The sequence below is a fragment of the Bufo bufo genome, chromosome 1, assembly GCF_905171765.1.
Source record: "Bufo bufo chromosome 1, aBufBuf1.1, whole genome shotgun sequence".
Taxonomy (NCBI): Eukaryota; Metazoa; Chordata; class Amphibia; order Anura; family Bufonidae; genus Bufo; species Bufo bufo.
This window is the reverse complement of record NC_053389.1, coordinates 617,152,335-617,177,029: the sequence shown is the minus strand read 5'-3', so window position 1 is coordinate 617,177,029 and position 24,695 is coordinate 617,152,335. Positions and strand designations below refer to the sequence as shown.

The window sequence follows — 24,695 nt, the reverse complement described above, 5'->3', positions numbered from 1 at the left end:
ACCCTTTCCCCGGGGGCAGTCTGATCCGCACTGTACTGCATGCCGAGCTCCACCGCAGCCTCAGTCGCCCGCTGTGTCGCTCCCTGCTTCCTTTGACCCGCCTGACTGGGCTAGATCCCTGTCCCAGGCCGTGGAAAGCCTCACGCATGTCGTGGGCCGCCTAATAGACAGGCCGCCTACCCCGCAGGACGCCACTCTTACTGTCGCGCCCTCCGGGTCCACTGCTTCTGCCGCTGCAGCGGGTTCACTCTCTCTTAGTGACCCCTCCAGAGCTAGGCACTCTCAGAAGCGTCTTAGAGTAGAGCGAGCCTCCTCCTCAGAGGCCTCCCTCTCCCCGCCACGCGTGCGCACCCAGACGGGCCTCTCCTCTCCAAAGGATTCGCTCTCTGAAGGTGAATTGGCGGTTTCAGATTTGGAAATGGACTCGGCCCTGCCGTCCAAGCTAGCCTCAGCAATGGGTCAACTCATCTCTGATATTCGTGACACCTTTAAGGTGCAAGATGACCCCCCTAGCTCTGACGCAGCTAGCGTCTCCTTTATCAGACCCAGGCAGGCCTCAAAAGTCTTTCCAATCCACTCTGATTTCTCCTCCGTGGTGTCTAAGGCTTGGGCTCGCCCGGACGCCCGTTTTGTCAACCCCAAGAAGCTGGACATTTGCTATCCTTTTCCAGCCGATGTCGTGGCCACCTGGTCGTCCCCACCCAAGGTGGACCCCCCTGTGGCCCGGCTGTCAAAGAACACGGCCATCCCTGTTCCCGACGGGTCCTCTCTTCAGTCAGCGGAGGACCGTCGCATGGAGACCCTTTCCAAGGGCATTTTTGCTGCCTCCGGTTCTGCTCTCAGACCGGTTTTTGCCTCTGCTTGGGCAGGTAAAGCAATCTCTGCTTGGGGCGCGCAGCTGGAACAGGAGTTGGACTCGGACGTCCCCATCCAGGACCTACGTTCCTTGGCCCAGCTTATTATTCGGGCCGGGAATTTTGTTTGTGAGGCCTCCCTTGATGCGGGAGCCCTTATTGCACGCTCCTCCGCCCTGGCAGTTTCCGTCAGGAGGGAGCTCTGGCTGAAGGTTTGGAAAGCGGACGCTGCCTCCAAACGTTCCTTGGCGGGGCTACCGTTTGCGGGTTCCCGCCTTTTCGGGGTCCGCCTAGACGAGCTTATTTCGGAGGCCACGGGTGGTAAAAGCACCCATCTTCCTCAACCCCAAGCCAGGGGCGCCCCCCGCGGACGCCCTGGTGCGTCTCGTTTTCGGTCCTCCCGCAGAGCCTCTGGGGCTCCTCCCCAGGATAAGCGTAGGAAGCCGTTTTTTCGGGCGCAGCCCTCCTGGCGCAGGCCACAGGCTGCCCGCACACCCGCAGCAAAGCAGTCCTCTGCCTGAAGGCGCGCCCCCACCCACCCGGGTGGGGGGCCGGCTCCTCCTTTTCAGGGACGTCTGGATGGCTCACGGATACAAAATCGAATTTGCATCCTTCCCTCCAGATCGGTTCTTTCGCTCCCGCCTGCCGCGGGACCCGAAAAGCGCGGCTGCGTTCTCCGCGGCTGTTCAAGCCTTACTGGACAGGGGGGCGATTACCCCCGTTCCTCTAGAGGAAAGGTTCCAAGGGTTCTACTCGAACCTCTTTGTAGTTCCCAAGAAGGGAGGTTCGGTGCGGCCCATTTTGGACCTCAAAAAGCTCAACCGTTTTCTCCTCCTTCGACGGTTTCGGATGGAGTCCCTCCGTTCCGCGGTGGCTTCCCTGGAGCAGGGAGATTTCATGTCTTCCATCGATATACAGGATGCCTACCTCCATGTTCCGGTAGCCCGGTGTCACCATCGCTTCCTCCGATTCGCCGTGGGGGACCTCCACTTCCAATTTGTCGTCCTTCCCTTTGGGCTGGCAACAGCCCCCCGGGTGTTCACCAAGGTCCTGGCCCCGGTTTTGGCCTTACTCCGTTCCAGGGGTGTTTTTCTGCTACCGTACTTGGACGATATCCTCATCAAGGCTCCGTCCCTTTCTCAAGCGGTTGCCAGCGTGGATCTCACTCTAGAGACTCTGGCGAGGTTCGGTTGGGTCATCAACTTCCCCAAGTCCTCCCTTCCCCCCTCCAGACAACTGGTCTTCCTGGGAATGCTTTTAGACACGGGAGCGGCGGAGGTACGTCTTCCCTCGGAAAAACGACTGATCCTCCGTCGGGCGGTTCGGGGTCTTCTTCTCGACCGTCCTTCCGCTTCTGCATGCGGGTCTTGGGGCAGATGGTTGCCTGCTTCGAGGCGATCCCTTTTGCGCAGTTTCACTCCCGCCCTCTCCAACGGGCGATCCTCTCCTCCTGGGACAAATCGCCGGAGTCTCTGGATCATCCCTTCCATTTATCGCCTCCGGTGCGGTCATCTCTCCGCTGGTGGTTACAGTCCCCTCTTCTGGGCAGGTCCTTTCTGCCACTCAACTGGTTGGTGGTTACAACCGATGCCAGTCTCTTGGGCTGGGGAGGCGTGTTTCCTCCCCGATCCGTCCAGGGCATTTGGTCTCCATCGGAGTCCAAAATCTCGATCAATGTCCTGGAGCTGAGAGCGGCCCTTCTGTCTCTGCGACACTGGACTCATCTGCTGAAGGGTCATCCAGTTCGTGTGCAATCGGACAACGCCACGGCTGTGGCGTACATAAACCACCAGGGGGGCACTCGCAGCGCTGCAGCAATGCGGGAGGTCACCAGCATTCTCCGTTGGGCGGAAGCTCACGTCCCGGCCATATCTGCAATTTTTATTCCAGGGGTGGACAATTGGGCGGCGGACTTCCTCAGTCGCACCACCGTCGACCCCGGCGAGTGGTCTCTTCACCCGGAGGTATTCAAGGCCATTTGCCTTCGTTGGGGCATACCGGACGTGGACCTCATGGCCTCCAAATTCAATCACAAGGTCCCCGCCTATCTGTCCAGGGCCAGGGATCCGGGAGCTTGCGGAGCCGACGCCCTCGTTCTTCCTTGGCGAGGCTTCGCGCGCCCATACATATTCCCTCCCATCCCACTCCTGCCCAAGGTCCTTCGGAAGATCGCGGCGGAAGGCGTCTCGGTGATTCTGGTCGCTCCGGACTGGCCCCGCCGGTCTTGGTATGCCGACCTCATGCTGCTCCTGGCAGACGCGCCCTGGCCACTGCCCGCCAGGGAAGACCTTCTCTCTCAGGGACCGATCTTCCACCCGCGTTTAGAGTCCCTACGTTTGACGGCGTGGTTGTTGAGACCACCGTCCTGACACGTAGGGGGTTTTCTGCGGACGTCGTCCGCACCATGATCCGCGCCCGTAAGCCGTCCTCTTCTAGGATCTATTATAGGACCTGGAGGACCTTTTTGGGGTTCTGTGCCGATCTGGGGATTCCGCCGCTCCGCTTTTCTCTCCCCACCGTTTTGTCCTTCCTGCAGAGCGGACTTGTCCAAGGTCTGGGCCTTAGTTCTTTGAAGGGTCAGGTGTCTGCGCTGTCCATTTTGTTTCAGCGCCCACTGGCCCCCCTTGGTCCTGTCAAGACCTTCCTTCAGGGCGTGGCTCACGCGGTTCCCCCGTACCGCCCTCCGGTACCGCCCTGGGACCTGAACCTGGTTCTCTCAGCGCTCCAGGCTTCTCCTTTCGAGCCTCTGCGGACGGTTTCCTTGCGACTTCTGTCCTGCAAGGTTATTTTCCTTGTAGCCGTCACCTCTCTTCGGAGGGTGTCCGAATTGGCTGCACTCTCCTGTCTGGAACCTTTCCTAGTGTTCCACCAGGACAAGGTGGTTCTTCGTCCGGTCCCTTCCTTCCTTCCTAAAGTGGTCTCCGCCTTTCATCTGAACGAGGACATCGTTCTCCCCTCTTTGTGTCCTTCCCCTTCCCACCCGCGGGAGAGGAAGCTTCATCGCCTGGACGTTGTCAGGGCGCTCAAGGTTTACCTGGGGGTAACCAGCTCTTTCAGGCATACGGACTCGCTCTTTGTGGTTCCGGAGGGGTCGCGCAGAGGGATGGCGGCATCCAAAGTTGCTATCGCCCGTTTTGTCAAGATGGCTGTTACTGAGGCTTATCTCGCCAAGGGCAAGGTTCCGCCCCTTGGTGTTACCGCTCACTCCACTAGAGCGGTCGGGGCTTCCTGGGCTCAGAGGAATCGGGCTTCTACGGAGCAGATTTGCAAGGCGGCCACTTGGTCCTCCTTGCACACCTTCACCAAGTTCTACAGGGTGCATACTCATGCGTCGGCTGACGCTGCTTTAGGCCGTCTGGTGTTGCAGGCGGCAGTTGATTGATGCCTCTGGTGTTGGTCTAGTTTGTTCTGGTCCCTCCCTTCTGGGACTGCTCTGGAACGTCCCATGGTTTCCTGTGTCCCCCAAGGAATATGGGCGAGAAAAGGAGACTTTTGTATTACTTACCAGTAAAGTCTCTTTCTCGCTCTTCCTTGGGGGACACAGCACCCGCCCTTCATTTGGGGTACAGTTGTGGTTCCGGCTTGGTTGCCCCCGTTGGGGCTCGACAGTTCTTTTTCCGGTTGGTGGTTATCTTTCACTACTTGGACACGCAACTGGCAGTCTCTTCTCCAGGCTGAAGGGTATAGCTGATGGAGGAGGGGCTTACAGCTTTCACTTAGTGTCACGCCTCCTAGGGAGCAGAGCTATACCCATGGTTTCCTGTGTCCCCCAAGGAAGAGCGAGAAAGAGACTTTACTGGTAAGTAATACAAAAGTCTCCTTTTTTTTTTTTTTTTTTTTTTTTTTTTTTTTTGAGGATTATTTTTTTTTTTTACTATATAGTGAGGCCTGACAGTATCCCTTTTTACACCTTATTAGGAGTCTGTGCTGTATTAGGTGGGTGATTAGCTATATATTTGGCACCGCTCCATGTATGCATCAGTTGTATTTAATCCTATGTCTTTTTATATGTACAATTTGATAAACCCAAAATATGAAAATATGTATTTTGTTGTACATCGCCTTTTTTTCTTTTTTCTTCTACACATTTGCGCATACTTTCACAGCGTTTTTGCTGGATCTGGCTGGTGATTAGCATCCCTGTTCCTGTAATTCGGGGTGCCCGCCTCCATTATTAATACCACCTGGTCACTCGCAGCTCTCTGGATAGGCTATGAAATTCTGGATGAATGAGCGGCATGCCCCAAACCAGCTATGAGCTCTGTTTGTCACACTGGCACGAAGCTGTACGGGACACACTATGGTGGATAAGAGGGAGCACTACACAAATGCACTGCTGCTCAGGGTCTCTCTCAAGCTACTTTCACACCTGCGGGATGGAAATCCGGCCGCCTGATCCAGCAGAGAATGTCGGGAATAGACCGGACACAAACCACAGCATGCAGCAGAATGTGTCCGGCCGATTTTTCCCGTAATGTGGCCGGATCTCTGCAAGACCCCATTATACTTAATAGGGCCGACGGGCATTCCAGTTGCATCCGGCAGTCGCGGATCCGGAGAATTCTGGCAGGCTGTTTTCTGCCGGAATGCACACTGCATTCCGGCAAGAAGCAGTATGTTTGGTGGTCCAGTTGAGTCACCACCTGTCAATCCTCTGCAATCAAACTACTTAGCTGACCACAGCTTGTAAAATTATTCTCTCTGCTGTGCTAAAAGTGCACAAGAAGCGGCAGATAAAGGGGTAAAAGGAGGTAGCTTACGTGGAATATTTAACAAATTTTATCATGAAAACCAACCACCAATTTAAAAAAACACCTCCTGTATATTAGTCTTAAATAGCCTGTTAAATGGGTTTTCAATTTCCTTTGTATTGATAACCAGTGATGGCCAGTTCGCCGTGTTCGCCTGCGAACACATGCGGGCTGCCATCTTAAATCACAAGTCCGGCGGTGCACAGGTAAGCCCTTACCTGTGCCTGCGCCGTGAGCCGGTCTGAAACAAATGCGGTCACCGGGAGCAGGCAGTTCCGAGAACAGCCACCGGGGGCCTTCATCGGGCTGTTCTCGGAACTGCCTGCTCCCGGTGACCGCATTTGTTTCAGACCGGCTAGCGGCGCAGGCACAGGTAAGGACTTACCTGTGCATCGCCAGACTTGTGATTTAAGATGGCAGCTCGCATGTGTTTGCGGGCAAACTGGCCATCACTGTTGATAACCATCTCTCAAGGTAGACCATCAATGGATCAATTCTGGTGTAAAATTCTGTCACAAGCTAAGCCAACCAATAATTGATATACAGTCAGAAAAAAGTGTATCTCCCTGCACCTGCACATGTATCATCCAGCCTGAGCCTCTGTGATAAATCTGGTGCAGGTCTAGACAGCCTGTCGGTACTTTTAAACCATCAGATAATCACTAATGACTGTTTGTATGAACAGTTTTTACCGCAGATGTCACATCAGATCTCCAAGTTAGCGCATGCAGTTCCAATTTCCAGTCAGTCATATGAGTTGATGGTATATACCAGGGATGCCCAACCTGCGGCCCTCCGGCTGTTGCAAAACTACAACTCCCAGCATGCCTGGACAGCCTACAGCTATTAGGGCATGCTGGGAGTTGTAGTTTTGCAACAGCTGGAGGGCCACAGGTTGAGCATCCCTGGTATATACCATACAGATATGTCTTGTCCATGCTGGCTAAAAGAGCGCATCCAGTCCGTGCCAGCAGGGGAGAGATAATCCAGCATAGCTAGTTGCAACTGCCTGGAGCACATCTCTAAATCTGGGTTCACACATCTCTAAATCTAAGGCTGGGTTCACACCTGAGCGTTTCACAGCGCGTTCCCACGCGCTGTAAAACGCTAAACAGGCAAAAACCAATGATTCCCTATGGGCATGGTTCTCACCTGAGCGTTTTACAGCGCATACGAACGCGCTGTAAAATGCCCTACGCCCCAAGATAAACAGGAGCTTCTTTGGGGCGTATTTTCGTGCGTTCCCGCCCATAGACTTCACTACGCGCGTTTCCAAAATACAAAAATGCCCCAAAATATGCCTCAAAAACGCCCGATAATAACGCCTGTAAAAAGCGCATACAGAATACGCTCAGGTGTGAACCTAGCGTTAATGTACAGCCATTACTGAATGTAATGCCCAGGAACCAAGCACTGCAAAGCACCAGTGCTAACCACTGAGCCACTGTGCTACCTATCGATATTATATTGATATCCTACTGTTAGGATGGGTCACAGATGGAAAACCTTTTACAGACCGAGTGCCAAAACTGCAACCCTACAACCCACTTATTTATCACGAAGTGCCAACACGGCAATTTAACCTGATTACCAATATAGTATATCTTCCATGTACTTTATCATTTAGCTATAATAGCCTGCCTACATCCAATGCGCTGCCCGCTGTACATAGTGCGCCCTGCGCTGTTGAATTGCAGGAAAAGTCTAAGGTATATTGGTACACCATAGACTTCTTCCAGGGTGTGGGTGCTCACAGAGAGGGCTCTGAGTGCTGCCTCTGGCACCCGTGCCATAGGTTCGCCACCACTTGGATAGGTCAGTGCCTGCCTGATGGAGTTTACATTTCCTGCAGCATATTACACAATTGAGATACAGCTGTCACTTCCCCATTTATATTACAGTTATTATGTCCTGCATAGGAAACATCTGACTGTGCATGAATGTGTCTTTTCAGTCCAGATTAAACTTCTTGCATAAAATGAACCCAGTCTGTGCAGATTTTATCTGCGTAACCTCATCAAAATCCACATGCATTTGCAAAGGGTGAAATCTGTGCTTAAAATCCACAGAAACCATTAACATGCTGCAGAAAATCCACATGGCGGGTCAATCTCTGCATGTAAAAAAAAAAAATCGGTGTCCTTATTCACTTTGCAGGTACTGTATTATGCTGCCTAATACAGTACCACTGCACATTCTGCAATGTGTACAGGTAGTCTTTAGGCTTGGAAGTTGTGCTTGTCTGCTTTAGTCTTTAATTAAAGACAGAGGGATTGGTTGTGCAAGGGAATACGTTAATCTGTTAGGGTGGGTTCACATCTGCGTTCTGGATTCCGTTATGACTTTCCGTTATAACGGAATCCTTAAGACGGAAGGACGGATCCGTTATGCTTCCCATAGACTTCTGTTAAGACGGAATGCAAAACGGAATGCAAAACTTTAAAAGGCATTCCGTCTTACTAGATGTCTATGGGAATCAGAACCGATCCGTCCCGTTTCCGTTATGCAGAATGGAGAAAAAAGTCCTGTCTGATTCCCATAGACCTCTATTAAGACGGATCAAAACGGAATGCCTCTTAAAGGCTTCCGTTTTGACTTCCATCTTATTGATTCCGTTATTTTCCATAACCATGTTATTGTTATAACAGAAAGCCATAATGGAATCCAGAACGCAGATGTGAACCCACCCTTATCAACAGGTTTTTCCTGGGTCACCTTAGAAAAATACAAAACCTATGAGAAGCTGCATGTACTCGGCGGCCTTCTCTCAGCTCACCAAGCACAGTACATTGTATAGCGGCTGTGCTTGGTAATGCAGTTCAGCTTGAATGGGACTGAGCAGTGCCTAGGCTATATCACCAATGAACGTGACATCACAGGCCTAGGAAGAGGACACAGTGCTGACAGGAGCACTCCAACCTCTTCACACAGATGAATGGGGGGGGGGGGGCAGGAGACAGACCCCTAAATATGTGATATTGATGACCTATCCTGAGGATCAGCATTTTACTCTTTTGGCATTATAAGAGTCCACATGAGTCCGATACCCAAGGGAAAATATCCACAGCAATTCCACAAACCATCTGCAAGGAAATCCACTAGTTTTGCCGTTGGGTATTTCCCTGCAGATTATGCATAAAAGATAAAAGCAAAAAAAAAGGATCTCTATGGTTATATCTATTTACCAGGAGAGGTACCTTTTTTTTTTTTAAACGGTATAAGCTGACTACTCAAATGCTTCTGAACCCTCTTATACTATAGAAGGTATATTATTCTTGCATCTCACACAAATCTCACAAGTTCTCTCCATAAAGCAAGATTCTATAAAAACTGAATTGAATTGCTTATACTGAACCATGTTCATACCATTGTCATTTTGCTAATAATTTATTGTGAATTGCTTTCATCATTATTGCTGCCCTTTTCCAAGTGTTGCTGTCCCTTCATTTCAAATTTTTTTCCCCCTTGCAGTTTAAAGAACATTACACAAACAGGAGTATTCCACACGAGGATAAGGAAGTGGATTTTGCTTCTGATGTGACAGAACTGGAAACTTTTTTTTTTGTGGATAAGGATGTAAACTCAAGTAAAATGTCCTCTGATTCCGAGTCTCTGGAGTTAAGTCAGACCTCCCTTAAAAAGTCTCTGCTAGACAGATTACACATGGAAAAACAGATCATCAACTCAACCCCAGCTTTGTCTCGTAAGACCACCATTGCTAGAATATTTGTCTCCTTAGGATTTCTGCACACTGTGTTCAGCATATCCGCTCTCCTATACCTCTTGTTTTGTCATAAGGTGAAACACATCCTAGTACAGAGGAGAAGGAGGCATTCCTAAACCTTTCTGTAAGGGTCCATTCACACGTCCGCAGTGCTTTGCGGATCCGCAAAACACCGGGCCGGCACCTCGTCTTGTCCGCAGCTGCGAACAAGAATAGGACATGTTCTATTTTTTGGCGGAGCTGCGGACCGGAAATGCAAATGCAGACAGCACACTGTGTGCTGTCCGCATCTTTTCCATCCCCATTGAAAATGAATGGGTCTGCACCCATTCCAGACCCGAAGTGCGGACGTCTGAATGGAGCCTAAGGAATGTTTCTCCTCTGTGATTGGGTCCTTTTACACTTTTTCTATATAAAAAGACATACAGGAGAGCATACAGGAGTTATGTCTTATGTTCTATCACTAGACAGAAAAATTACCACTGATATTAAAGGTAATCAGTCACCAGAAAATTCACTGTTAAAATAGGGCTGGACCATTAATCAAACTGACCAGATTAACAGCCATTTAAGTTAAAATCAATTTTGATTTGAACAAAATTGTAAGATAATATTAACTCCACCCATATAGGTGGGAGGAATATTGGGAAGCACTAACACAGCAGGAGCCTTCCGGGATCGGAGGCAACTGCAGTCACGGCCATGTAAAACCCAAAATGCTGTTGTTAGGATGGCATCTAAGACGTTAAGGTCAGAGGTAGCTTAGCGTGGCTGTGCTGTGCTGCAGGTGAGCTTTTGGATGGGGAGGTGACTCAAGGAATGCACCTGAGAAGGATCACTGAGGGTCCGTGGACCCAAACAGCAGTGCAAGAGCTGGGATGTCTACATGTGACCAGCCGGAACCTCCATCACACAAAGGGGCCAAATGACTGACATGGGGCCACAGAGGACAAGCACTCTGGGATACAGGACAATGACACGCTGACACTTGGGGTTCAGGGCAGTGGCACGCTGACACTTGGGGTTCAGGGCAGTGGCACACTGATAATTGGGGTTCAGGGCAGTGGCACACTGATAATTGGGGTTCAAAGCAGTGACATGCTGACACTTGGGGTTCAGTGCAGTGGCACACTGATAATTGGGGTTCAGAGCAGTGACACGCTGACACTTGGGGTTCAGGGAAGTGGCACACTGATAATTGGGGTTCAGAGCAGTGACATGCTGACACTTGGGTTTCAGGGCAGTGGCACACTGATAATTGGGGTTCAGAGCAGTGACATGCTGACACTTGGGTTTCAGGGCAGTGACATGCTGACACTTGGGGTTCAGGGCAGTGGCACACTGATAATTGGGGTTCAGGGCAGTGACATGCTGACACTTAGAATTAAGGGCAGTGACATGCTGACACTTGGAATTAAGGGCAGTGACATGCTGACACTTGGGGTTCAGGGCAGTGGCACACTGATAATTGGGGTTCAGGGCAGTGACATGCTGACACTTGGAATTAAGGGCAGTGACATGCTGACACTTGGAATTAAGGGCAGTGACATGCTGACACTTGGGGTTCAGGGCAGTGGCACACTGATAATTGGGGTTCAGGGCAGTGACATGCTGACACTTGGAATTAAGGGCAGTGACATGCTGACACTTGGGGTTCAGGGCAGTGGCACACTGATAATTGGGGTTCAGGGCAGTGACATACTAACACTTGGAATTAAGGGCAGTGACATGCTGACACTTGGGGTTCAGGGCAGTGGCACACTGATAATTGGGGTTCAGGGCAGTGACATGCTGACACTTGGAATTAAGGGCAGTGACATGCTGACACTTGGAATTAAGGGCAGTGACATGCTGACACTTGGGGTTCAGGGCAGTGGCACACTGAGAATTGGGGTTCAGAGCAGTGACATGCTGACACTTGGGTTTCAGGGCAGTGACATGCTGACACTTGGGGTTCAGGGCAGTGGCACACTGATAATTGGGGTTCAGGGCAGTGACATGCTGACACTTGGAATTAAGGGCAGTGACATGCTGACACTTGGAATTAAGGGCAGTGACATGCTGACACTTGGGGTTCAGGGCAGTGGCACACTGATAATTGGGGTTCAGGGCAGTGACATGCTGACACTTGGAATTAAGGGCAGTGACATGCTGACACTTGGAATTAAGGGCAGTGACATGCTGACACTTGGGGTTCAGGGCAGTGGCACACTGATAATTGGGGTTCAGGGCAGTGACATGCTGACACTTGGAATTAAGGGCAGTGACATGCTGACACTTGGGGTTCAGGGCAGTGGCACACTGATAATTGGGGTTCAGGGCAGTGACATACTGACACTTGGAATTAAGGGCAGTGACATGCTGACACTTGGGGTTCAGGGCAGTGGCACACTGATAATTGGGGTTCAGGGCAGTGACATGCTGACACTTGGAATTAAGGGCAGTGACATGCTGACACTTGGAATTAAGGGCAGTGACATGCTGACACTTGGAATTAAGGGCAGTGACATGCTGACACTTGGGGTTCAGGGCAGTGGCACACTGATAATTGGGGTTCAGAGCAGTGACATGCTGACACTTGGGTTTCAGGGCAGTGGCACACTGATAATTGGGGTTCAGAGCAGTGACATGCTGACACTTGGGTTTCAGGGCAGTGACATGCTGACACTTGGGGTTCAGGGCAGTGGCACACTGATAATTGGGGTTCAGGGCAGTGACATGCTGACACTTGGAATTAAGGGCAGTGACATGCTGACACTTGGGGTTCAGGGCAGTGGCACACTGATAATTGGGGTTCAGGGCAGTGACATGCTGACACTTGGAATTAAGGGCAGTGACATGCTGACACTTGGGGTTCAGGGCAGTGGCACACTGATAATTGGGGTTCAGGGCAGTGACATACTGACACTTGGAATTAAGGGCAGTGACATGCTGACACTTGGGGTTCAGGGCAGTGGCACACTGATAATTGGGGTTCAGGGCAGTGACATGCTGACACTTGGAATTAAGGGCAGTGACATGCTGACACTTGGAATTAAGGGCAGTGACATGCTGACACTTGGAATTAAGGGCAGTGACATGCTGACACTTGGGGTTCAGGGCAGTGGCACACTGATAATTGGGGTTCAGAGCAGTGACATGCTGACACTTGGGTTTCAGGGCAGTGACATACTGACACTTGGGGTTCAGGGCAGTGGCACGCTGATAATTGGAATTAAGGGCAGTGACATGCTGACACTTGGGGTTCAGGGCAGTGGCACACTGATAATTGGGGTTCAGGGCAGTGGCACACTGGCACTTGGGGTACAGGACATGGACAATCTGTCACTGTTACAGTAATTAGGTTATGCATTGCTATGAATAAATAATTTGCAACAAATAACAGTAGTTATTCATTACCATTTCTCCCAAAATTATTAAAAACTAATTTATAAGTTATATGTACTCTACTCCAAAATGGTGCCTGCCTATGGCTGCCTTAACAAAAATATAAATGGCCAGAAAAAGGGCTGAATGCTAATGATACTTTCATTTGGTGATCCGTATGCAAATGTCCAGTAAGTGCACTGGGGTTGTCCCAAGCCATTCTGTGCAGGGCCAGGCAGGATGACTATGCAGGCCCTGAAGGCGGAAGGAGGGTCTGGCAGGGGAAGCAGCAGGAGAAGGGATGCACAGAGTTTGGCTGAGCCCACCCTTGGTGTAACTGCTCATCTGCATATGGATCAAACGTACTTTATCTGCAGAATGAAGCAGTGGATCATCGAGTGGAAGGTGTCCTTCCATTCAGCTGAGCTAGACATTGTGCCTGGTTTAACAGAGAATTTCCTGGTAACAGATTCTCTTTAATAACCAATCTACATTTATAATTTTCTCAGACTGCTTCTATACAGTTGTAATATTGTACTTACAGCATCCTCACAGGTTTATCCTGGTTATAACTGACAAATGCTCAGTATCATGTGCAGCGAGTATGGTTCTTTGTATACATGTCCATATTTACACGAGGGTATCATCTGCTTTCATGGAGCCTATATGGTGGCACACCAAGGAACTTCTGCTTCATACTGCCCAGCTTTAGACCCTCCAGTGCTGCTGTATAATGCTTCCTTATGGCACCATATTATGCAGGAATGCAATACTGCGTTCCTTAGACACAATACTTCTAGGGGTAAATACCGCCATAATATGACATCCATCTAACAGGAGAAGGTGCTATATTAGATTGGAAGTGTACAGAGGTACAGTTTTTATTAATAATCTGTGGATGCCATTTTATGACAACTTCTACAGAGTAGTATGGCAGTGTTCATGGGTCCTTGGTTGGGTTCTTAGGATGGTTGTATGGTTATTACATCACAGGCAGTGAGCACTGCTCATGTACATACATGTTCCTTGTTATAAAGGTTTCAGTTCAGATGAAGGCAGCGATGTGAAGAAGAAAAAGCTGAGCAATGAAGAGGGGACAGATATGAAATTGGACACTGAGAACAAGCTGAGAACATGCTCTGCGTCAAGTACTGGCGCCCAAGCCACTACCAGCAGCAATGACAGCGACTCAGATAACGACAAACTTGTGATCGATATTGACTGTAAAAGGAGTGAGGGCAGCAACGTGGTGGTCACACCTTCCGTCAGTACTGCTCCAAAGGCCCCCAGGCAGAAAAAGCCTGCTAGGAAGATCCCTAAAGATATTGATCCCTTGGGGCAGATTCTGAAGATGCAAAAACAGCTTCTAAAAGTCGACACAAAGAAGATGGAGCAGACAAATCCTGAGAAAAGTGAACAATCGTCTCCGCATGCACCCAGTTTTCAACAGAACGCCTCAAGTTCATGCCTGGAGTCACAGACGAAGGTGGAAGTTAGTCACTCAAGTAATGACAAATGTAGGTATTATGGTCAGTAGTCTAAATAAAGCAGTTATCTTTAGTGCCCCATGCTCTCAAGGCATGCTTAAAAGGGCATGGCTAGTGGCTAGACAGGGTACCCAGACTGAGCCAGAGCTAGACCAGAAAGTCTCTCTTCCTGTCAATAGGGTTACAGTATCAATTATGATTTCTATACCCTGTAGACCTTCTATTTTTATTAGACAGGGACATAAAATCACCACAGACCACACACTCTCCAGTGCACAGAATTTGCCAAGCAATTCCCCAAATCTTATGCCAAACTTACAAAATATCTGACATGTTGACCGCCAATGGTCACATGAGGCTATTCCTGCAATTGTGCTGCGAGACGTCTAAACATAAATGCTTCCTGCATGGATCTTGAGGGATGATTGATGGTGCTTCTGGTCTGGAAGAGGAAACCAGTGCAGATGTAGAAAACCATCTCATACTAGAATCTGCTGCGGTGTAAAAGATCTGGTAGGTTGTTAGGGGTATCCTGCCTGCATAAGGGCTCATGTACACTATCATTTTGAATGTTTTCTTTTTAATTGCCTAAACTACACATGCAGTATACACATTTAGAGTATGCTCTACCTGTTTATGTGCTGCTGCTCTTTTTGACAAGATATAGGGCCTATGGTTACAATGCATCAAGTAGACAACATGTCCTCCTGGTGGAGAGGGGAGGCAATAGGTATGAATCAGTAAGTGTATTGCAGAGTTTATTACTGTTATTTGTCACCATTAGAGAATATTTTTCTTTTGAAGCATGTAAGTAGTCACATTAGAGTTGCCACTGCATGCCCCATCTGAGCTGTGTGCTCAAGTATATCAATGTATTTATTTGAAAGCCTCTGCTATTAGTAATTGGAGACTGACACTAAACGTTCCAGTCAGGAGTCCAATGTATTTAGAATATAAAGTCCCCCAACTAGTGCTTCATCTCGGGGGTTCCGCACACATCGGGAGGCTTCATCCGATAAGGTCTAAACAAATTAAGAACTGTGACTAGAAATACCTGCAGAACCTAAGTGGTGATCATTTGCTTTCACAGTGCCTATAGAACTTGTCAACCAGCATTACCTAGTGCCATGGTTTGATCATATGGTGTTAGGCTCTTGGGCATCTTGTATATATAGTGTTTGCGGGCACTCGCAACAATGGTTCACTCAGAGAGCAGGAGATTAAAATAATTAAAATCCTATTTTATTGTTCTATAAACATATATATTAGGTTTGACGATTACAAAATATACATAAAAACACTAAATAAACTTTATAAAACTTTGAAACTTCCTTGACACACTGTTGGTATACTCCTATAACATACAATTAATAAAGCTCCTATGATACACTGTTGGTGAGAGTTGGTGGTATATTTTTCTTATGACCCTAGATGACGCTTGTGTTCTACTTTCAGTTTGAGCTGCAATGTATTTCTTATCCGCCAGATGGCGCTAGTCCTTGCAGTAATAGGTAATTGCTTGCAAAGTTCAGCTGTGTACAGATCCTACTCCTAGATGATTACTTGCAGTTTAGCTGGAAATTTTATATGCATATCAAGTGTTACTCAAGATTATTTGATGCGTTTTTTGTGATAAATCACTTTGTGCTTCAATATACCTTTCCCAATACATTTGTGGTTGTTGCAGTTCACAAAAAAAAAAAAGCATATGCGGTTTTTCTGTTCACTATGCGTTTTTTTTTGTGATAAATCGCCCTGTGCTTCAATATACCTTTCCCTGCTCACTTACCTCCACATTGGCCCGTATCAAATATTGGCGTGAAGTCAGCATATCCAGGAATCCCTCGGATTTACTTCATATTAAACCCACATGGAGGCATACATACAGGAAAGCCTTAAACAATAGAGACCTGAAGCCAAGCCGACCTATTGGGAATGAGAAGTAATAAACCTGGTATCTAGACAAAGCCATCAAGGGCAACAAGAGGTATTTAATATTATATTAACACGTGAGACGCCACGACAGTTAAAAGGCTATATAGCATATTAAGACTGTGCACTTAAATTATTTACCTCTATGGACAGATCCAAATAAAATGCACATGTTCACCTCTCCATAGAGGATAAATCAACGTTTTGACTTTTGAATAATCTTGAGTAACACTTGATATGCATATAAAATTTCCAGCTAAACTCTGCAAGTAATCATCTACGAGTAGGATCTGTACACAGCCTCCGTTCCGCCTCCATAACGCTCTGGAGGCGGACACCAAAACGCTGCTTGCAGCGTTTTGGTGTCCGCCTGACGATGCAGAGGGAAACAGATCCGTCCTGACACACAATGTAAGTCAATGGGGACGGATCCATTTTCACTGACACAATAGAAAACGGATCCGCCTCCCATTGACTTTCAATGATGTTCAAGACTGATCCGTTTTGGCAATGTTACAGATAATACAAACGGATCCGTTCTGAACGGATGCATGTTGTATTATCGGTGCGGATCCGTTTGTGCTGATCCATGACGGATCCGCACCAAACATGAGTGTGAAAGTAGCCTAACATCTTTTCCACGACCACGAGATGTATCTTTCGACATGGTTGTTTAAGAAATGAGAAGCAACTCATTGCACCAGTTGGGGTTAAATAACTTCTTGCCAGCTGAAAGATAATCGCCCATGCAGTAATAATCTAATAGGAGGCTCATACCTATTTACTTAGTTAAATCCAGGCGGCAACCTTTTTTTTTGGACAGGCAGTGTATGTCAGTTATTATTATTGTTTTATATGGTTTTCAGTTAAAAAATAATAAAATAAATATGTATGTTTGTGTGTATATATATGTATATATATTAAATTTTAAGACCTACACACAATGTAGTATCAGCACATCCAGTCCTTGCAACTCCATACTGCTCCAGGTGGCGCTGTAATGCCTCTAGTGGAGAATACCTCTGACATCTAATAAAGCATATAGGTCTACATGTTCCATATTATGGCCTAATTCCTTAATACAGTTTGGAGGTTTTAGGGAGACTTAAAGGGAACCTGTCACTTTGTACATGATTGATACATAGTTTTATGGAAAATAAATTCAGTATAACTTATAATTTATACATTTATATTTGGGGATATTGAAGTCAAGGAGATGGTCCTGTCGGCGATTGACAGCTTACTCTTTACATATACCTGTCAGACATAGAGGGAAGGCTGTCAATCACTGATAGGACCAGCTCCTGGACTTCAAAGACCAGAATGAGCACTAAGTTAAATCATTGAGATACAAGTTCCACAAGCCTACACATAAGTCTGCTCTGTAACGGCCTGCAGATTACTTAGCATTTTCATAGTGACAGGTTCCCTGTAATGCGGCCAAGTGTATTAGGCCTAACACAAAGCAAAATTATTTGGTGTTATAAATTATTTTTTAACTGCTCCGCGATGATAAAGCATTAATGATCAAAAAACTTTTCATGTGTCATAGAGACATTAAAAGTTTACATTGTTGGGGGTCTGAGTGCTGAGACCCCCACTGATCTCTATAACAGGGGGAGAGAAACATGCGCCTAGAGAACTCTTTCTCAACAAATTTTTGGAATGTTAGTGACACTTTAAGAGCAGAGATACACTGACTTCCTGACAGTGCCATAGGACGCCATCCCCGCCCAAGCAGTTCAGCTAGGCTAATTGCCCCCTCTCTGAGCTCTGCACAGGTGTCTTTCCTATACGGCCGCTGTTCATGTGTGGCAATATCTGGTACTACACCGTCTGCAGACACGCAAGTAGCAACCATATCACTAAACAGGAGGGGTCTTTTGTCGGTTCAGCTGACAGTCTGTCTATGCTATTCGCTGCCTCCATCTAGCCAGGCTGCTTGGCCCCTCTCTGAGCTCTGCCCGGGTGTATCTCCTATATGGCCGCTGCTCTTGTGTGGCAATATCTGACCTATTTTGGTACTGCACAGACACACAAGTAGCGACCAGATCACTAAACAGGAGGGGTCTTTTGTATGTTCAGCTGACAGTCTATTTATGCAGTTTTTTTCAACTCCACGGTAAATGTGTTAATCTACACTGATTGGTATTTGTTTTAACATGAACTATACCTCCACAATCTTTTTTAGTGTCCCCTGATGAGCCCCCCAAGTGTTTGGGCGAAACGCGTTGGGCCAGGGACATGTGAATCCCACACTCCCCATAACATTTACCACTAAACAACTGTGGTATTTTTCAAAGCCATCATGTGACTCCTCCCTTGCTGATGGGATTTGATACGCACTTATCTGTGTCACTGTTTATTATGTTTGGTCCGTTTATTTTCTTCTGGTAAAGTCTAGACTAGCTAACTGTAGCTTGTTCTATACACCCCGATCAGGGCCATCCTAGGGCGTCCAGGAGGTTCCTGATCACCCGGCTATTCCGCCCACCATTGTGAGGATTGTCTCCTTCACAAGAGTAATTTTCTTTTGTTTTTTGCATTATGTTTATTGGTCTGTTAGGGGTATCTTTTATGTGCTTTTTTTTTTATTTTTTAATATTAATAAAGGATGCTCATCTGTGCTTATACTTAACCTCATTAGACCATCACGATTTATATTACCCTCTGACGGGTTACAGTCTGTACTGTGTTTTTTTATTTCTTACCATTGATTTATTCACTTGAATGTACCGGTATCTCTGTTGGTTGTGCCCTGCTTTGAAAAGTTTATGGAGATCAGTTTATTGATGCATATATTCTCTTATAGATCTGCTATCCAGTGATCTCATGGCCATGCAAGAGGATGCGGCTGAGTATACGGTGGAACCTGAAGAAAATTGTTCATATAAAATGTTTAGCCTGGGTGATATGCTTCTGTTACTTAAAACTACTGTGCACACGACAAAGACTCGGCCAGCAGTCAAAAAAGCATTCAAATGTGTTAGTAATTTTTACAGGTCTTCCTTAACAGCAGCCTTTTAATAGCATTATTAGGACAGTTACATCAGCTCTACTTTCATTGTGATAAATTATGTAATTTTTTTTGTCCTGAATACAGAGTTGTTTTTAAGTAGGTGCTTGGGTTGGACTTTGGTTCTTGTGCATCTAAAAACTCATTGAAAATTAGCTAGGCTAAACTTGAATGCACATTTTTTGTCTTTTGTGTTTAAGGCTATTTTCACACTTGCGGCAGTGTGATCCGGCAAGTGTGATCCGTCGTCGGAACTGCCTGCCGATTTCGCCGATCTGGATGTGACAAAGCATTTGTGAGACGCATCTGGATGCGGATCCGTCTCACAAATGCATTGCGAGAACGGATCAGTCTCTTCGCTTGTCATGCGGACAGACAGATCCGTCTTGTATCTTTTTTCACATTTTGAATGCCGGATCTAATACATTTCTATGGGGAAAAATGCTGCATCCGGCATTCAGGCAAGTCTTCAGTTTTTTACGTTGGAGATAAAACCGTAGCATGCTGCGGTTTTCTCTTTTGCCTGAACAGTCAAAATGACTGAACTGAAGAGATCCTGATGCATCCTGAACGGATTACTCTCCATTCAGAATGCATGGGGATAAAACTGATCAGTTATTTTCCGGTATAGAGCCCCTAGGACAGAACTCCATGCCGGAAAAGAAAAACGCTAGTGTGAAAGTACCCTAAGGCTGGGTTCAGACCTGAGCGTATTTGATATGCGCGTTTAACGCGCGTTTGTGTCGCGCGTTTTTGTCACACGTTTTTGTCCATAATCAACGCGCGTATTACGCGCGTTTGTGTGATTAACAGCAGTGTCCTATGGCTGCAAATGCGCGACAAAACGCCCCAAAGAAGCTCAAGAACTTGTTTGAGCGTAGGGCGTTTTTCAGCGCGTTCAAACGCGCTGTAAAACGCTCAAGTGAGAACCAGGGCCATAGGGAAGCATTGGTTTTCATGTGTTGAGCGTTTTACAGCGCGTTTGAACGCGCTGTAAAACGCTAAAGTGTGAACCCAGCCTAAGTGATGAGATTGATGTCTGACCATCTAACAGATATTTGTCTGTGGATCCACCAGACAGGCCCATTTGGATGAGAGAAGAATGGCTGATCCTTTTGTTCCCGAAGGTGTCTGGCCACTAATTAACTCCTTAGGGTTATTGCCAACATTTGCATGTTTGGCGGCAAGAACAATGCAGTATGCAGCACAATTCATGACAAGAAAAAAAATGATCATCATTATCTGCGGTTATCTATGTTAAAAGTGGATCTATCTTCACAAATAGAAAATAAGACCACGCAACTCACCAAAAGTGTATTTAAACCACATTAGAAACGAGATTAAAAAAAATCGCACTTGCAGATTGAAGTGATCTCCATTGGTAGACTGTCAGTGTGAACAAGCCTCTCCACTGCTAAATCCAACCACGGTTGACCTCATCTGCTTCTCCTTCCTTCTGGTACAGCTGCTTTGCTATCCCTATATTAGGGAAAATGTTGAGGCACCCAAATTAGTGAAGCACCGCAGTGACAATAGATTTCTTCTTTGGTGCCCCAGAAGCATGCAAGAAGTCTATTGCCACTGCGGTGCTTCACTATTTTGGGTGTTTTTAGTGCCGAGAGGGGAGGAAGCTGCTGTCAGTCACAAGGCAATGTGAATCCAACATGCCTGATTCTTCCTTGTTCTGACATCATTTGCCAGGGAGAAGTCTGGTGACCCTTATACACACTAGATGGTTGATCAGTCCTGCCACAAATGGCAGATTTGGTTGGCATTTACCTGATGTGTGGGTATGGGCACCTTAAAATTATTGGTGAAGTCTGCAGTTAACTTTATTTGTGACTATTGTAGGTCCTGAGACTTGCTGCTTGCCATTTAAAATTTGGTTGGCCACCCCTCACTGTTTTCTTGGCAGCCTCTTGCCAAGAAGATACTGGAAAGCAGTGGACAATCTTTTAATGGCATGCAGCAAAACTGAACTCGGCTAAAGTAAAGGCTACCTTCACATCTCCGGTTTGAATTCCTGCAGGCTGTCCTGGCAGAAAACAGCACTGCCAGATGCGGATGGAATGTCCGCCAGCCCCATTAAGATCTATACGCATTCCGGCAGACAAAAGGAGAACTGGCCGGACACAAACCAATGCATGCTGTGGTTTGTCTGCTGGAATGGCCATGGCGGAGTTTCACATTGGATGTGTGAAAGTAGCCAAAAGCCTTTAGTATTGATAGTAGCTTTGGGCTGTTTCTGTCCTGTAATACTGATAATATCAGTCTAATGGCTTCACTCTTGTATCTGTCTGTTAATGAATTGCTGTTTATCTTCTATACTAGCAAATCCCGGTTTTTGTGCTTGCCAAAGTGGATTATCAGACTTGCTATGGTGTGGAGTCGCTAACCGAAAGTGAGAGGTGTCGGCTGTGGACCGAAAGCCTTATACACTCTAAATGTGAACTCTTTGTTGGTGAGTTATGTCCCTTGTGCCTTTGTGATTACAGCTTCTTGTTCATGAGATTGATATGCTTAGGTGTACATGAATCCTAATATTGTGTGCATTAATACATCATACCGTACGTATAAAAGACTAAAGAAAAGTATGGCTGGAACTGAAGCTGATCGAGTATATTTATTACAGGCCGTGTCCCATATAATATTCATGCAGCAATTTCTATGGGCCATTAATAACTGACATGGGGTGGATTGGGAGTAGTGAACGGTTACGGGGACAGGTCTGGGGAATTGTATTTCTGTATAATTGTGGTTACTTTGGTTAAAAACCATGAGCTAGGTCCAGGAAAAGGCATAACGAAACCGTAACTGTGGAAGAAAATGACTCTTCATGATACCATAAGAGGAGTCCGATAACTACCTTCTGAAATAAATTAAGGCAGAGCTGACATCTGTAAAAGAAACTCCGTTTTTATGTTTCGTTACTGGAGCAGAAAAGCAGAGCGAGTGATAGACCCTGTTGAGCCTATTTATGAATATTAATTATTGATATTAGCATAAATATTGGAGATTAATATTCCCCCTTTACAGACCCTATTGACATATAATGGTTCCGTCAAGATCCATTGTGATGTCTGTCACGATCAAGCACACATGCAACCTGACAGGCCACGAGGGGTACTGGCATTCACTGCACTCATGCCCGTGGATGTGACTGGAAGGGGGAACTACACTTCCACCCTTGGTTTCACACTGACCTAATGCATTCGCCTACCAAGGAGTGACGCACATCAGCAAAAACTCATCCGCACATCCTACTCTTCACATGAACACGCCCATCATTTTCTTTTAGGCCCCTTTCACACGAGCAAGTAATTCCGCGCGGGTGCAATGCGTGATGGGAACGCATTGCGCCCGCACGGAATCCGGACCCATTCATTTCAATGGGTCTGTGTACATGAGCGTTGGTTTTCACGCATCACTTGTGCATTGCGTGAAAATCGCAGCATGTTCTATATTCTGTGATTTTCACGCAACGCTGGCCGCATAGAAGTGAATGGGGCTGCGTGAAAATGTTATCCGTAAGCAAGTTAGCTGTCAGTCACTGATTGGACCACCTCCTTGACTGCAAAGCCAAGAATGAGCTGGAATTTAACAGCATTCTCTGTGCAACTATATATACAGAGATAACTGTCAGTCACTGATAGTTGTACACAGGGAAGGTGATAGTAATGATTGATAGTATTCTCTGTGTAAGTTTGTATACATAGATAGATGTCAGTCATTGATAGTTGTACACAGGGGAGGTGTTTTCAGTGATTGATAGCATTCTCTGTGTAAGGGCTCATGCCCACGAACGTAAGGGCTTCGTTGCGGTGCGCAATGCACGGGCACCGACTGTGGGGCAGCCGCATGCGTATCGCGGACCCATTCACTTAAATGGGGTCCGTGATCCGCACCGCAAAAAAGTAGTGCATGCACTACTTTTTTGCGGTGCGGAGGAACTTACAGCAAACCCATGAAAGCACTCCGTAGTGCTTCCATGGGCTTCCGATCCTTGCCTCCATTCCGCATCTCCCGGATTGCGGACCCATTCAAGTGAATGGGTCCGCGATGCGGGATGCACACAGCTGGTGCCCGTGTATTGCGGACCTGCAGTATGCGGGCCGCAATATAGCCCGGCAGCGGCCATGTGCATGAGCATTAATTGTGTATACAGAGATAGCTGTCAGTCACTGATAGCTGTACAGGGGGAGGTGTTATCAGTGATTGATAGAATTCTCTGTGTAAGTGTGTATACAGAGATAGCTGTCAGTCACTGATAGCTGTACAGGGGGAGGTGTCAAGCCCGTGCCCATGCTGTGGCCTAGCCTCATGGGGATAGTGGACGCATTCACTTGAATGGGTCTGCGATACTTCCGTTACGCAAAAAGCGCATGTTCTATCTTTTTGCGGTGCGGCGGGACGGAACGGAACCCCAGAAAGCACTACGTAGTGCTTCCGTAGTGTTCCGTTTCGTGCTTACGTTCCGCATCTCCGGATTTGCGGATCCATTGAAGTGAATGGGTCCGCATCCGTGATGCGGAATGCACACGGAACGGTGCCTGTGTATTGTGGATCCGCAAAGGCCGTCCGCAATACGGCAACGGCAGCACACGAGCCCTAAGTGTGTATAATGAGAGATAGATGTCAGTAACTGATAGTTGTACTATAAACTCATTTTATCAGTCTAGTCGCATGCCTTTGAAACCACTCCAGCTATCTGGCTCTCTCTATAGTGTTTTTACAGTGGCAGACATCATCAAAATACCATATTAACTAAATTCACGCCACTTCATCACCCAGCATTCCTCCTCTGAAGCGAAGCATGCAGTGTGCTAGCTAAAAGGTGTCAGTTTAGCACGCATGTAGTCCTGGATGCAGGAAGGTTTCGTGCAGCATGAACCATTTGCTTTGACTGTTTGTATGTCAGTAGTTGGGAATGCTGCCTTGTGTCTGGGCCGTGTATTGAGTGTCCATTTGGAAAGCCTTGCTACTGCATGCTATTTGGCAGAAAAGCAACTGTAAAGCTTAAAGGGGTTTTTGGGTGTTGATTATTGGCTGAACTATTCTGTACTGGGGCAAGTTCTGCATTACACCTATCCTGAGGATAGGTCATCCGTATCTGATCGGTGAGGGTCCGACAACTTTTGAAGAGGCGGCCTCCTTGCAGCTTACAAGCACAGTGCCGTACATTGTTTTGCAGCCCAGTTCCATTTTCTTGAATGTGATTGATAATGTGACGTCACATGGGCTAGGAGGAGGCCACTCTCGCAGCTGATCGGCCGGGTGCCTGCGGTCAGTCCCCCACCGATCTGATACTGATGAGAATAGATCATTGATATTAAACATCTGGACAATCTGCTACAACTTGGCTGAAGTGCCCAGGCACATGTAAAGCTGCATTCTGAGTCACACTGCTCGCTCATCCTGTGTCATTACTGCGCTTCCTCTTCTGGAAGGTTATGTGTTTTGTTTACTGGTTTCCAAGGAAAAGCCCCTCCTTGTGGCAAAGGCAAACATTACTGTGTTGTGGCTTTTGTATCGCTACCCCCTCCCCAATCCACATTGCTATTAAGT

The 24,695-nt window shown here is 47.3% G+C and overlaps 1 protein-coding gene across 4 annotated transcripts in view; it reads left to right on the top strand.

The window, feature by feature from the left end:
- The window catches only part of ICE2 (interactor of little elongation complex ELL subunit 2), a 154,543-nt gene that overhangs the window by 62,094 nt on the left and 67,754 nt on the right, over positions 1–24,695 (top strand). For 3 of the 4 annotated variants that reach the window (XM_040413733.1, XM_040413732.1, XM_040413734.1), the window contains exons 9-12: positions 9,077–9,308; positions 13,733–14,212; positions 18,927–19,099; positions 21,462–21,591. In XM_040413733.1, the coding sequence (XP_040269667.1) occupies positions 9,077–9,308; positions 13,733–14,212; positions 18,927–19,099; positions 21,462–21,591 (1,015 nt within the window). The remainder of the gene's footprint in view (positions 1–9,076; positions 9,309–13,732; positions 14,213–18,926; positions 19,100–21,461; positions 21,592–24,695) is intronic. The other variant, XM_040413735.1, reaches the window with a different exon arrangement.